This window comes from Heteronotia binoei, chromosome 5, assembly GCF_032191835.1.
Source record: "Heteronotia binoei isolate CCM8104 ecotype False Entrance Well chromosome 5, APGP_CSIRO_Hbin_v1, whole genome shotgun sequence".
Taxonomy (NCBI): Eukaryota; Metazoa; Chordata; class Lepidosauria; order Squamata; family Gekkonidae; genus Heteronotia; species Heteronotia binoei.
In genome coordinates this window covers 101,770,994-101,784,936 of record NC_083227.1, presented here as the reverse complement: position 1 = coordinate 101,784,936, position 13,943 = coordinate 101,770,994, and the positions used below count along the sequence as shown (strand labels likewise).

Here is a 13,943-nt window from a genome sequence, read left to right as displayed (position 1 = left end):
GTGGCTTTCATTTCCAAATTAAACTGGTTGTTTCCAGGGTGCCAGTCATATAATAGACTGTTAGAGTGAGCTGAACTGTTACAGGCATATCAGAATGTTATTATTTTGAATTTCAGCTCTATTTGTTCCTCAAAATAAAACAATCAATTTGTTCCTCTTTGTTTTCTTCCGCAGCCCCACACTGGGATTGTGCATGCCAGCCATGGACCTTTCCTTTCCTTTCTTGTATTTATCATTGAAAATCTGGAATCTTTCCTCTCTCCTGGCCACAGGTCCCTGAGGCCAGCAAAATGGAAGGTGGGGGGAAATCTGGGATCTTCCCTCCCTCCTTTCTGCTGGGTCATCATAGGGAGAGTTCTTTCTGCAGGATCAGCTGCTTTGCCACACAGATATGACTTGAGGAGGCCACCAGATGAGGCAGCATGGAACTGTCAGCTCTCACCACTCCCTGCAATCCTGGGCTGGTTTCTCTTTGCAAACCTCCAAGCCAGGTCTGCGTGTGGCAGGAAGAGACCTCCGCTGCCCACCCACAGATCCTGGGGCCAGCTTCTTCTGCCCAGCAGTTTAAACGCTCTCTGCTCTCCTTTTCACGACCTGCCTAAATTTACAGAATCAGATGGCCATCTAGCCCAGGGGTGTCAAACTCATTTCTTATGAGGCCGGAACTGACATAAATGAGACCTTGTCAGGCTGGACCATGTTGAGCCGGGCCATATGTGTACCTAATTAAGATTAGATAGCAGAGATATAAACTTTATAAAGGACACAAAGTTAAAAAAAAACACCTTAAATTACATGCTTAAAACATTAGCACTCATTGGTCTTAAAGGTGCTTTCTTTTTATTTCTCCCATGGGATCCAGGGAACTGGGCAAAGGAAACTCTGGCTCTTTCCTGCCTTCCCCAATGGAGCAGGAGTGGGAGGAGCCTCAGCTAATAGAAGGAAGAGAGGCTTGGCTCAGTAACTCTGCTGTGCGATTGTGATAGCCTGGCAAAGCAAGCTCTTCTTTCCCCCTCTTTCTCCCCAAGGGAGGAGCCTCAGCTAATGGAGAAAATAGAGGTTTTGCTCTGTAGCTCCTGTGCGATTGAGCAAGCCTTGCAAAGCAAGCTGTTATATAGAAGGAAGCAAGAGAGAGGGAGAAGGAAGCAGATGACCTCAGGGGCCTGATAGGAGCCCTCCAAGGGCCTGATTCGGCCCCCGGGCCAGATGCTTGACACCCCTAAACTAGCCTCTGTTTAAAAACTTCCAAAGAAAGAGAGCCCACCACCTACTGGGGAAGCCTATTCCACCACTCTGTCAGGAAATTCTTCCTAATGTTTAGCTGAAAACTCTTGATTTAATTTCAACCCGTCGGTTCTGGTCCTGGGGCAACAGAAAACAACTTTGCACCATCCTCTATATGACAGCCCTTCAAATTCTTGAAGATGGTGATCATATCACCTCAGTCATCTCCTCTCCAGGATAAACGTTCCCAGCTCCTTCAGCCTTTCCTTGTAGAACCTGGTCTCAGTCTTAGAACTCCATGCTGTTAGACTGGCCTTTATCTCCTTTTCAGATCTTCTGAAAAACAAATCTGTGCTAATCCAGATTTAATTTTATTTCAGTATTTTATTTCAATAAGCAAGGGGGCATAGCATCCCAGAGACTCTGTCAGGAAGCAGTTGCAGCCTGGGAAGGGGCCACAGCTATCAGGACTTCCCTCAGGGCCATCCACATTGCTGGGCAGAACTGCTTGGACCGATTATGAGTAATCCATCTGAAAGGAATGCATCAACAACGGGATATCCAGAAATGAACTTGTTCGCCACAACAGACTCTGGGAAGGCACCAGAATTCTGCTCCCTAGCTGGAAGTGACCCAGATTCCTTCAAGAATGCTTTTCAACTTCAGTGGTCCGGAAACTCTTTTATCCCTTTCCTTTGCTCAGCAGAATTATAGGGAAGATCTTAGCAGACCATATGAACGGCATTCTGTAGCCCTCTTCTGTCTCTGGCAGATATAGTTTTCTTTTCTTTTTTGATGGTTAAAACAATTTTATTGGTAACATATGGTAATACATCTATTTCTTACATCTTTAAAAACTTCTTTTATCTACCCCATATATTACTTTCTACTCCCCTCCCCCCATTACTGGACCCCCACCAGTGTTATTTACTTAAAATGCAAATATTTAAAGGTACCCTTAACTATTAAAACATTATACTCTTCTTCTTTTTAAAACTTAATCATGATCAAAAATTGTCCAATGTCCTTTTATTTTCCACTCTTTTTCTACATATCTTCTAAACTTTTTCCACTCCGTCTTAAAAACTTCTAAATCATAGTCTCTTAATATTCTTGTTAATTTGTCCATTTCACTCCATGTCATAACTTTTATAATCCAATCCCATTTCTCTGGTATTTTTTCTTGCTTCCACAACTGCACATATAATGTCCCAGCAGCTGAAAGCAAGTACCAAATTACAGTTCTATCTTCTTTTGGAAATTTTTCCATTTGTAATCCCAATAGAAAAGTCTCTGCAACTTTCTTAATTTCATATCCCAAGATCTTAGAAATTGCTTGCTGAATCATTTGCCAATACTTTTTTGCTCTTTCACAAGTCCACCACATATGGTAGAAAGAACCTTCATGTTTTTTACATTTCCAACATCTGTCTGGCATCTTATTGTTCATCTTTGCCAATTTTTTAGGAGTCATATGCCTTGGCAGCTCCTTCATGATTCTCACTCTACTGCCTCCCACTATCAATGTCTTTTCAAAATTTTTATTCATGATTCTTCCCACCATTTCCTTTGTCATAAATCTTATGACAACATCTCTTGGTAAGTTATTTTTCTTGGCATAAAGTGAGTTCACTCTATACATATAGTCATACATGTTTTTAGTCTCTTCAGGGTTTTCCTCTAAAAATTCTGCAATTATTTTTATTATAAATTCCTTTGAATCACCATCCTCCTTTTCAGGTACTCCTCTCAGATGTATCTGAGTCTCCATCAATTTGCAGTCATGGATTGTCACTTTTTCTTGCATTTTCAACAAGGTGGACTCATATACATTCATTCTGCCTTCTACCTCCTGCACTTTCTTAGATGTTTCCTCAGTTTCCTTTCTGAGATCTTCCATGTCTTTTCTAATAATTTTTTTTCCCAATTCATCTATCATCTCTCTCACCCTTTTCATCATTCTGGCCTCCATTGCCTCTAGTTGGTCCTGCATTTTTTCTAATGAAGTAGCCCTTGTACGGGGCTGCTTGTGTTCAGACATTTAAAAACAGCTAAAATTTGGACCTCACCAATTTCAAATTCAACTATCAGATTCAAAAGAGTAGGACTTGCCCTTTACAACAAGCCCAATTTCGCCATCCTCGGAGCTCCCAAGGTCAAGATATTTATTTTTAAATTTTTTTAAATCTTCCAAAATGGCGGCCGCAACTTTTTACTGCTCCCTACAATTTCCCCCCCTTTTAAAAACATCCAAAGTCCACACAAATAATATGACCAATAGTATTTATCTTCTTACCCTCTTCTCAGTTAACTCCAACAATTTTTAATGTCCCGAATTCTTTAAAAACATTGTTTTTATTTTGACCTCCCAGCAATGGCTGCTGATGTTTCTCAATGGTATATATTCCTAGAGTAGGTTTTCCTTCCGCTACTTCCTGCTTTTGTTGCCACGAAGTCTCATTCACACTGATAATGAGTTCTCACGATACTTGACGTTCTTCCTGTCTTGCTTGAATGTGCTGCAGGTCTGTGACGATTGTTGCTCTTTTTTCAAAACCGCAAGTAGACTAAACAATAAATTCCTTTCCACTTTTTAGCTCTTTTTAATACTGTCCTTTATATTTATAAAGTCCAAATTTCATCTCTTCCTCCCCTCTTCTTCCAGACTTTCTAGATTTTCCTTTCCCACCTTTTAAATTTACTCCATTAAGCAGTAAAAAGTTCCAGAATGAAAGATAGTAATCTGTACCTTCTCTTCCAATTATCCAAGTTCTCACCGGTCTTTCAAAGCTTTAGAATGTTTAGCAAAGTCCAAGAAGGTTAGGATCCTGTTGAGCTTATGTCAAATAAATGACTCTGAAAGCTTCTGCAGATAATGAAAATGCAACTCTTCCCAGAGACTCCTCAAAGCCTCAAAGAAGCCCCTCCAGGACTCCCTTTCAGCCAAGGTAAATCTCCTTAAAGTTTCCTGTGCATATCTTGGACTAATCTCTAACTGAGAAAAGTAGGCAGTAGGCATTGAATTGCCTTCCAGTACCCCGAACAGAAGCTCCAGCCTGCTCCCGTTATGAGAAGCAGCTCAGCTCAACATTTTCCTCCCCCGGAAGTCCCCAGATATAGTTTTCTCAGCTGCAGAGTCTAGCAAGCAGGTTTTATCTCCCACTCCACTGGGAACTGGACTTGCTAAGATGAGGCTGTTTACTATACTACCCTGCATGAATACATCTAACACACTGGAGAATATGCCTATAGTGCACCCCCTTTCAAAAGTGGTGAAAGAGGTACTCTAATAGGCTTGCAAACCATCTGCACAATACTGTTATAGCAGAAAGTGGGCTTGTTTCAAGCCCAGGATGGTTCATTTACCTGCCCACTACCCTTTATACTGGAATATCTACTCCCATTAGCTCAATCTGGACTAACAATTTCTTCAGAGAAAACACATCTAGCAGCCATCACTGTTTCCCATGTAGACCTCCATGGTGTTATCAGCTTTTGCACACAGGCTGGCCCAATGCTTTTTAAAGGGTTTGGCTAATCTATTCCCCCAACCTCTACATCATCCCATGGTGCAGTGGTCTTTACCTTTGGTCCCAGCCAAACTCATGAAGCCACCACTTGAACCTATAGCCTCTGCAGATTGGCTCTACTGAATAGGAAAGTAGCCTTCTTAATTGCCATTACTTCCACTAGAAGGGTGATTTGGCAGCCCTTAAAATTGACCCACCATTCCTTAAAATCTTTACTGAGCAGCTAGTCTTACATCTGAACTTAGAATTCTTGCCCAAGATAGTTTCTAAATTCCATCTCACCCAAGAAGTGGTTCTTCCAGTGTTTTCCCCAACCTTCAAGTCAGATGCAGAAAAAACGTTGCATTCCCTAGATGTTAGGAGAGTCCTCCTTTATTATTTAGAAAGGGCCAGATCATTCTGTAAGGATAAATCTTTATCAGTTATTGGGGTCCTAAGAAAGGGAAATCTGACTCCTTATAGTCAATATCCTGGTGGATGGTAGCAGCCTTCTGCTCTTGCTACATAGCAGCAGGAGGAAACATCCTTTGAAGGTAAAGGTGCATTCCATGAGAGTGCTGGGTCTATCTACCGCCTTCCATTGTAAGGTTCCACTGAGAACATATGTACAGCCACTACCTGAGCATCAGAAGAGACATTTTTGAGGCACTGTGCCCCAGACCAACAGTTGAGAGAAGCAGAGGTCAGCAAAACAGTCTTACAAGTGCTATTCCAGTAAGAGACTCATCCCACTGCCTTTGGTGAGTAGTTCACTAGTGGTTCCAAAGCGGGGCTGCACAAGACGATGGAAGATGAAAACATGGTTGCACTTACTTGTAACTGTTGTTTATCATATCTTCTGTGCAGACACCCCCCCTTCCTCCTGCCCCGCTGTGAGCTCTCACAAATAAAATTCCTGTCATTGATCAGTTGAGGGCTTGTGGTGGCTTCACAGCGAACTGAGGAAAGGCGGGTGCCCTGCCCCAGAGCATGTGACATGTCGGGCAAAAAAACCCACACATGTGTGGCTCCAGTGGGGTGGGGCACTCCTTCCTTGGAGTTTTAAAGCTAGAAAGAAAATGCCTATGGCTGGCTTGCACATGCACAGTCCCAATATGTGTCTGTGCAGAAGACATTGATGAACAACAGGTACAACCATGCTTTCTTATCCAGCAGTATTTTATTTGTTTGTCAGGGTTTTTTTTTCTGGTGGAACGTGCCAGAACTGCATTCCAGAAGTCACACACTCACTTCTCCTTCAGTCTACTTCCCCCCTCATAAGTCTGTGAAAAGACTGAAGACTTTCTCTCTGAAATCAGCACTGCACAGAACTCACTTTCCAATCACAGCAAAAGAAAACTAACTCCTTTGGCTTGTTTCAAAACTAGTAAATGCCAAGTCATGACTCACAATCCTCTTCTACCCCCTCCCTTCCCTCACCCAATTCGGAGCATGAAGAGGAGACTGCCAGTTGCATCAGCTAATTCCAGAGTAAGTCTGCTGTAAGCCTGCAGACTAGGAAGAGGCTGTGAGGTGAAATCCCATTCCTAGGCATTGTTGTATAAAGGGGAGTCAACACTGACAAACCCCTGTGTCCTTGAGAGCCAGTTTGGTGTAGGGCTTAAGTGTGTGGACTTAACCAGGTTTGATTCTGGTAGAACCGGGTTTGATTCCCCACTCCTCCACATACACCTGCTGATGTGATCTTGGGTCAGTCACAAGGCTGTTCTGCTCAAGAGCAGTTCTGGGAGAGCTCTCTCAGCTCCACCTACTCCACAGGGTGTCTGTTGTGGGGAGGGGAAGGGAAAGGAGATTTGTAAGATGCTCTCAGACTCCTAGTGAAGGACTGGGTATACATCCAATATCTTCTTCTCCTTCAAAGAAAGCTCAGGCAAGTTCTTTTAATTAAAACAGTTAGGAGGAGAAAAAATGTTCAGATGCTTCTTTCTATTTCCATTCACTTATGTTGCAATCCTAGCTGTAATGCCCTATGCATCTGAAATACTTTGTTCCACAACTATCTTATTTCAGTGATGTTAGTGTTACGTGATTATAGTTTATGGTAGTCTTTTTGTCTCCGCTTCTCCCCCCACCCCCCATCCGTTTGCTATCCCTTAAGTTAAAGTGTAGATTGCAAAAATTTTGGTGGGATTGCAAAAAAAAACCCAAACAAAACCCAAGAACCCAAGAACAAAAAATCCCCACCCTCTTAAGTGGAGGGGAGAAGATATGGCACTATTTGGACATGAAGCTGTATGTTGCCTAATCCAAGTTTAGATGCTTCTGTTGAAAGAAGCAAGATTGCAATATGTTTATTTCCCAGGGAGCCTACAGTGTATCTTCTTCTTGTCCTTTTTAGCATTATTTTTGTATTCTTATTTGGCAGAACCTTGGCTGCAAAATGTTTATTAGGTAAAAAATAGAGTCCCTTGGCTTCACTAAATTCTGCCAGTACACAGTTGTGCACTTTGCTGCCATAGTCATAAATTAAACCAATAATTGAATTTCTCACCAGTGAAAAAATAAATTGCCTTCTCTGAAAGGTCCCAATAAGAATAGTAGCAAACAATCTGTAAACTGAAAATAAACATACATCACAAGTTATACAACTGAGCATCATTATTTTTAAAATCTTGATACTGGGTACATTGCAACCATTGGTTTCAAAGGAAAAAAGTTCAAAACAGTATTTCTGAAGTCATGAAACAGTAAGCCTGAAATGCATGAAAATAATATTGTTTCAAAGAATCCCATGTATTTCTCATGTTTCCTTCTTGAGAGTTCCAGCACCTCTTTTTCCAGAAAAAAACGCTGGTCCAAGTATTTGTTCTTGTCCAAGGAACTATCTTATTTGTTCAAGTACAGTAGCCTGGACAAACAGAACTTTCAAACCATCTTGAACTCAGATTTCCAGTGCACAAGACATAGATTAGTCTTGGAAATGGATTTTCAGAGGCATACCCTATTCAAATGAATAGGATTACCCAAACGAATCAGAACAAATTTAGCATTTGCACTTCAAAAAGGATGATCGTGCTGCTTTCCCCACTTCTTGCTTCTTTTGAAAAACTGCAGGATATGATAGAGGGGAAGTAGTAGAATTGAAACTCCCTCCTTCAGGAGATTTGACTGTCACCCTCTATTGTTGTCTGTCAGCAAGTAAATACTTTTTGTTTGGTATTATCCATCTAAATCTTATTCCATTATCTCTTAATTGTTCTATCAATTTTTATATGTTTTTCTATCATTTATCACTTGCCTTGGCAACTCCTTCATAATTCTTACTCCACTGCCTCCCACTATCAATGTCTTTTCAAAGTTTTTATTCATGATCCTTCCCACCATTTCCTTTGTCATAAATCTTATAACAACATCTCTTGGTAAGTTATTTTTCTTGGCATAAAGTGAGTTCACTCTATACATATAGTCATACATGTTTTTAGTCTCTTCAGGATCTTCCTCTAAAAATTCTGCAATTATTTTTATTATATATTCTTTTAGATCACCATCTTCCTTTTCGGGTACTCCTCTCAGACGTATCTGAGTCTCCATCAGTTTGCAGTCACGGATTGTCACTTTTTCTTGCATTTTCAACAAGGTGGAATCATATACTTTCATTCTGCCTTCTACCTCCTGCACTTTCTTAGATGTTTCCTCAGTTTCCTTTCTGAGATCCTCCATATCTTTTTTAATCTCTTCAATAATTTCTTTTTTTCAATTCAGTTATCATCTCTCTCATACCTCTCATCATTTTGGCCTCCATTGCTTCTAATTGGTCCTGCATTTTTTCTAATGAAGTAGCCCTTGTACGGGGTTGCTTGTGTTCTGACATTTAAAAAACAGCGAAAATTTAGACCTCCCAAATTCAAATTCAACTATCAGATTCAAAAGAATAGGACTTGCCTTTTATAATAATCCTAATTTCGCCGTCCTCCAAGCTCCCCAAATCAAGATATTTATTTTTAAAGTCTTTAAATGTTTCAAAATGGCGGTCGTTGCAGAGACTTTTCTGTTAGGATTACAAATGGAAAAATTTCTAAAAGATGACAGAACTTTAATCTGGTACTTGCTCTCAGCTGCTAGGACATTGTATGCGCAGTTGTGGAAGCAAGAAAAAATACCAGAGAAATGGGATTGGCTTGTTAAAGTTATGACATGGAGTGAAATGGATAAGTTAACAAGAACTTTAAGAGACTATGATTTAAAAGTATTTAAGATGGAGTGGAAGTAGTTCAGAAGATACGTAAAAAAAGAATGGAAAATAAAAGGACATTGGACAATCTTTGATAATGATTAAGTATAAGTGGGGGGAAGATATGAACTTTGGTTTTTATTAATTAGGGGTACCTTTTAAAATGTTTTGAATTTAGTACACCGGCGGGGGTCAAGTTAAGGGGGGAAGGGTAGGTAGAAAGTAATATATGGGATTAAAAAAAGTAGTTGTTAATGATATAAGGAATTGAATATATTGCCATATGTTCCTAATAAAAATTGTTTGAAAATGGAATACTTTTTGTTTGGTCTGGTTACCTTCCTGGATGTTTTTATATCTGGATGCTTTTGTCAAATTGTTTAAATATTTTATATGTACACTTTATTTTAGGTGCTGCTTAATTTTGTAAATGATTGGATGTTCACCACTTGGGGATGCTATTTGGGTGGAAAGGCAGCACATAAATGTTTAAAATAAAAACACACGCCTTTGCTCACAGAAGGACATGAGGTCAAAGCCAAGGGCTGTGAATGAATGATGGATTTTCAGAAAGCTGCAACTGCAGTTCCTTTACCTTTGGGAAATACTGTCATCTGTTCAATGAATTTTACCCCATCTTTCTTCCACAGACCTCAGGGTGCCATACAAAGCTGTTATTGCAATTTTATCCCCATAAAAATCCTATGAGGTATGTAAGACTGAGTTTGTATGACTGGCTCAAGATTACCAATTGAGCTTCATGGATATGAACCCAGATCTCCAAGATGCTAGTCCAACACTCTTCCTGTCATGAAAAACATTCTCTATTACATTTTCCAATTTCTCTTAGTAGTGAAATGGACTCAGTTCTTCTGTTAGCTGGAAAGTAACCTTTACCTGGCTTTCTCTGGCCTAGTCCGCTCAGGAGAATGCTCAGGAGTCATCTTGTCTGCTGAGTGGAAATCCTGGGTGCGTTTGAAACGTGGCTAAAAGTGCTGTGTTCTGTGTGGTGGCTGGTCCAGTGTCCTTCCCCCCCCGCCATCAACTTATCCTCTGTGGCTGCTCCCTGGGAGTGAGTATTCCATATGGAGGTTTGAATCCCAGTAACTCCTTTCCCACCCCCCACCTGGACGTTGCTTGTGACTGCAGCTTTAACTATCCGGCCCCTCTGAGAACTGGATGCAACCGGCTCCAAGTTGCTTGGAGACTAGGTCTGGAGGAAGATCAAGGATTGTGGTTGACCTCATGTGGGGGAGTGAGGTGTGTTTAGATACTGAGTACTGAAGATCCTCTGCCTGTGCAAAAGGAACACAGACATTCTTCTCAGTCGAGAGACTGGGCATTATGAAGAGAACTTTATTATTGGACATCTGAGCTGCTATTTGGACTATGTGTTGCAACTTAATTTCCCCTAGCAGACCCACTCTCTCTGCTATGTGTTACTGCTTCTGTTTTTGAGTTTATGACTAATTAATTGTACACTAATTAATTACTGTGGGCTTTGCTTTGATTAATTGATTAGGATTGCCACAATTTTTTTTTCTATTGATCAATTGGTTTATTGTTAATGCAGAACGGGGGGATTTTAAGTTTTGCTTTATGAGGATACTTTCCCTGCATATGGAATTGGCTTATTAATTAGTATGTAATTATATTGACATTCATTAGTAGTTTTTACTGGAAGTATAGGATTAGGGGTGGGGGTGGAGGTTGGTTTATATAGTGGTATTTTTAGGGGGGAGTTAGGTAAATAGTGGAAATAGCAGGGAGTTAAATTGAGATTAGGAGTAGTGTGCATGAGAAAGGTTGTGTGTGTGTGTGGATTAATGAATGAAAGATCTGCTCCTTGGACTTTTCCAACAGATGTTAGCAGGGCCTCTTTTCGGCTGAATAGTACTGCGTGGGGGAGGCCATGTCAGGGTCGGAGATTTCGGTTGTAATAGGGCAGGGAAGGTAAGACGGTGGGAATAGGTTGCGAAAACAGAGAGGGAGTCGGAGATTTGGAAATGGTTGGACCCCCTCCCGCCTATGTTCCATCCTGAGACATGTTGGTTGTGGGGCTAGGATAAATTACCCATCTCCTTCACTGGTGTTGATTAACTCCAGGTCTATTAATAATAAGAACGCCATGTTATGGGATTTTATTACGGAACAGCAAGTGGACCTGGCCCATATGACGGAGACCTGGGTGCAGAAGGTACACTTTCTTGTACCTTCTTCAACTATTCCCTTTTAGCATTTTCACTGATGCCTATGAAGATGGCACTGTTAAGGGGAATAAAAATACATTCAGCCCTGAAGTTGCTCATGACTGGAACTATTGTACTCTTTCCAGTTCAGACCACTGAAGATACAAAAAACTAACTGCGTCTCTTATTTAATGAATGTTTCATCACACTCCTAAAAAAATCTTCATGACAGGAGAGAACCTCAAGTCCAGATGGGTCTAATATTAATAAAGGTGTTCAAAAGCGCAGTGGGATGGAAAATGTTCTAGAAGGTGAGTGAAATCTGTTTCAGGCAAACAACACACACTGTGAATCAAGAATAGAAGCCTTGAATCAGCTTACCCCACCTGGGTTTGCCGTCCTTCACCAGTCTCGGACAAATGGGTGGGGGAGTTGCTGTGCTCATCCGAGACTCTTTTTCTTTCAGGGCGCTCCCTGACCCAAACATCGCTAGCATAGAGTGCACTGGCCTGGTGTGGGAAACTGAGGAGTGTGGCAATCTGGGTGGTGTACCGACCACCTAACGCACCACTAGAGAGCCTACCTGCCCTGATGGATGCGGTGTCCACTTGGGCATTGGACTTTCCCAGACCTTTAGCCCTTGGGGATTTCAATGCCCACGTTGATGACGCAGCATCCTTGCAGGCGCAGGACCTGGTGTCATCCATGGAGACACAGGGACTCAACCAATTTATATTGGTTCCCATACACATGCTGGACCTGATCTTCAGGGCAGGGATGTCATTGGATCTGATGGCAGCAATTGCTGTCCCATGGTCAGACCACTATGCCTTGAAAGTCTGGCTGAACCTGCAATTTCCACCGTTTAAGCGGTGAGTGCTTCCAAGAGGCCCTGCAGGATCCAATGCCCCTGGTGGGTTATTAGATGAGCTTGTGGAGAACTGGCACTCCCGACTCTCCACTGATCAACGACATCGCCCCCTGGCGCCCTCTTTGCTGCCGTACCAAAGCAGCTCCCTGGTATTCCTTGGACCTGCTAAGGATGAAACAACAGCTTAGATGGTTAGAGCGAGTGTGGCGACGTACTCGTGATGAAGAGTCTAGAACCTCTTATAGAACACTTATGAAAGTCTATGAGAAGGCTATGAAATTTGCTAAGAAAAACTTCTTAGCCTCCATAGAGTCTGCAAAGTCACGCCCAGCTCAATTAGTCGCGCCCAGCTCAATTATTTAGAGTGATTTGGTCTCTGACAACTTTGCCATCAAGCAACTTTGCCATTGAGCAGCCAAAAAGATAAGGAATTGGATATTGGCTCTGAGGCTTTTGCGACGTATTTTGCAGATAAAATCTTGACTCTCCATCAGGACTTTCCAGCCATGGTTGATACAATATGTGAACTGGAAGCCCCTTTGCCACCGGATAGTCCAATCTTGGACTGCTTCAGTCAACTCACATTGGAGGATGTAGACAGGGATCCTGGCTGTGGTGAAGCCTACCACCAGCCCCCTGTCCATCCTGGCTTGTGAAGGCTTGCCAGGATGATATCAGGGGCTCTCTGGGTGATATTGTTAACCTGTCCCTGACAAGTGGGAGATGTTAAAAAAGGCTGTAATTCAGCCGCTTCTGAAAAAACCTTCGCTAGACCCTAGAGTACTAGCTAACTACCGGCCAGTTTCGAACCTGCCATTCCTGGGAAAGGTGGTTGAGAAAGCGGTAGCGGAGTAGCTGCAGGTTTTCCTGGATGAAACATCCACCCTAGACCCATTACAGTCTGGTTTCTGCCTAGGCCATGGGATGGAGACGGTATTGGTCAGCCTCACAGACGACCTAAGAAGGCATCTGGACCAAAGTGGGTCAGCGCTGCTGATTCTTCTTGACCTATCATCAGCATTTGACATAGTCAACTATGACCTATTGACCCACCGAGGACAAAGGGTGATGCTTGGCGAGCAAACCTCCCTGCGGCACATACTTATATGTGGAGTGCAGCAGGGAGCTATTCTCTCACCCCTATTATTTAACATCTATATGCGCCCCCATGCCCAGATTGTCCGAGGTTTTGTACTGGGCTGTCACCAGAATGCTGATGACACTCAGCTCTATCTGTTGATGAGTGGCAGACCGTCTTCTGCCCCTGAACAGCTGTCCAAGGCGTTAGGAGCCGTGGCTGGATGGTTACAGCAGAGTCGACTGAAGTTAAATCCAACTAAGACGGAGGTCTTGTACCTGAGTCGAGGGTGGGGGGGGTTCATGTACCCAACTCCCAGCCCTGGGCGGTGCCGTTCTGGTACCAGCCCAACAGGTGAAGAGTCTGGGGGTGATTATGGACGCCTCCCTCTCCACGGAGGCCCAGATCACAGCGGCTGCTGGGTCTGCCTTTTTCCATCTATGGCAGATCAGGCAGCTAGCATCATACCTATCCCCCCAAGACCTGGCTATAGTGACCCATGCAATGGTGACTTCCAGGCTGGACTACTGTAACTCGCTCTACGCTGGCCTACCCCTGAAACTGATCTGGAAACTGCAGCGGGTGCAGAATGCTGCAGCTCACCTGCTGACAGCATCATCTGAATGGGTGAGCATATCGCCACGACCTGCACTGGCTGCCTATAGAGTACCGGATCTGTTCTTCTTCTTCAAGGTGTTAGTTTTGACTTTTAAGGCCTTGCGCAGCCTGGGACCAACTTACCTACGGGACCGTCTCCTCCCATATACTCCCCGGAGGTCACTTTGTTCGGCTTCCCAAGATCTTCTGATAGTTCCTGGCCCAAGAGATGTCTGTCTTGCCTCTACCGAACTCTCTCGGTTCTGGCCCTGACCTGGTGGAA

General features: G+C 42.7%; 1 protein-coding gene across 1 annotated transcript in view; it reads right to left on the bottom strand.

Annotated features, from left to right (window-relative positions):
* LOC132572637 (store-operated calcium entry regulator STIMATE-like) overlaps positions 1 to 13,943 on the bottom strand; it is an 87,511-nt gene that overhangs the window by 16,069 nt on the left and 57,499 nt on the right. The window contains exon 9 of the mRNA XM_060239927.1: positions 13,238 to 13,257. Within this exon, the coding sequence (XP_060095910.1) occupies positions 13,238 to 13,257 (20 nt within the window). The remainder of the gene's footprint in view (positions 1 to 13,237; positions 13,258 to 13,943) is intronic.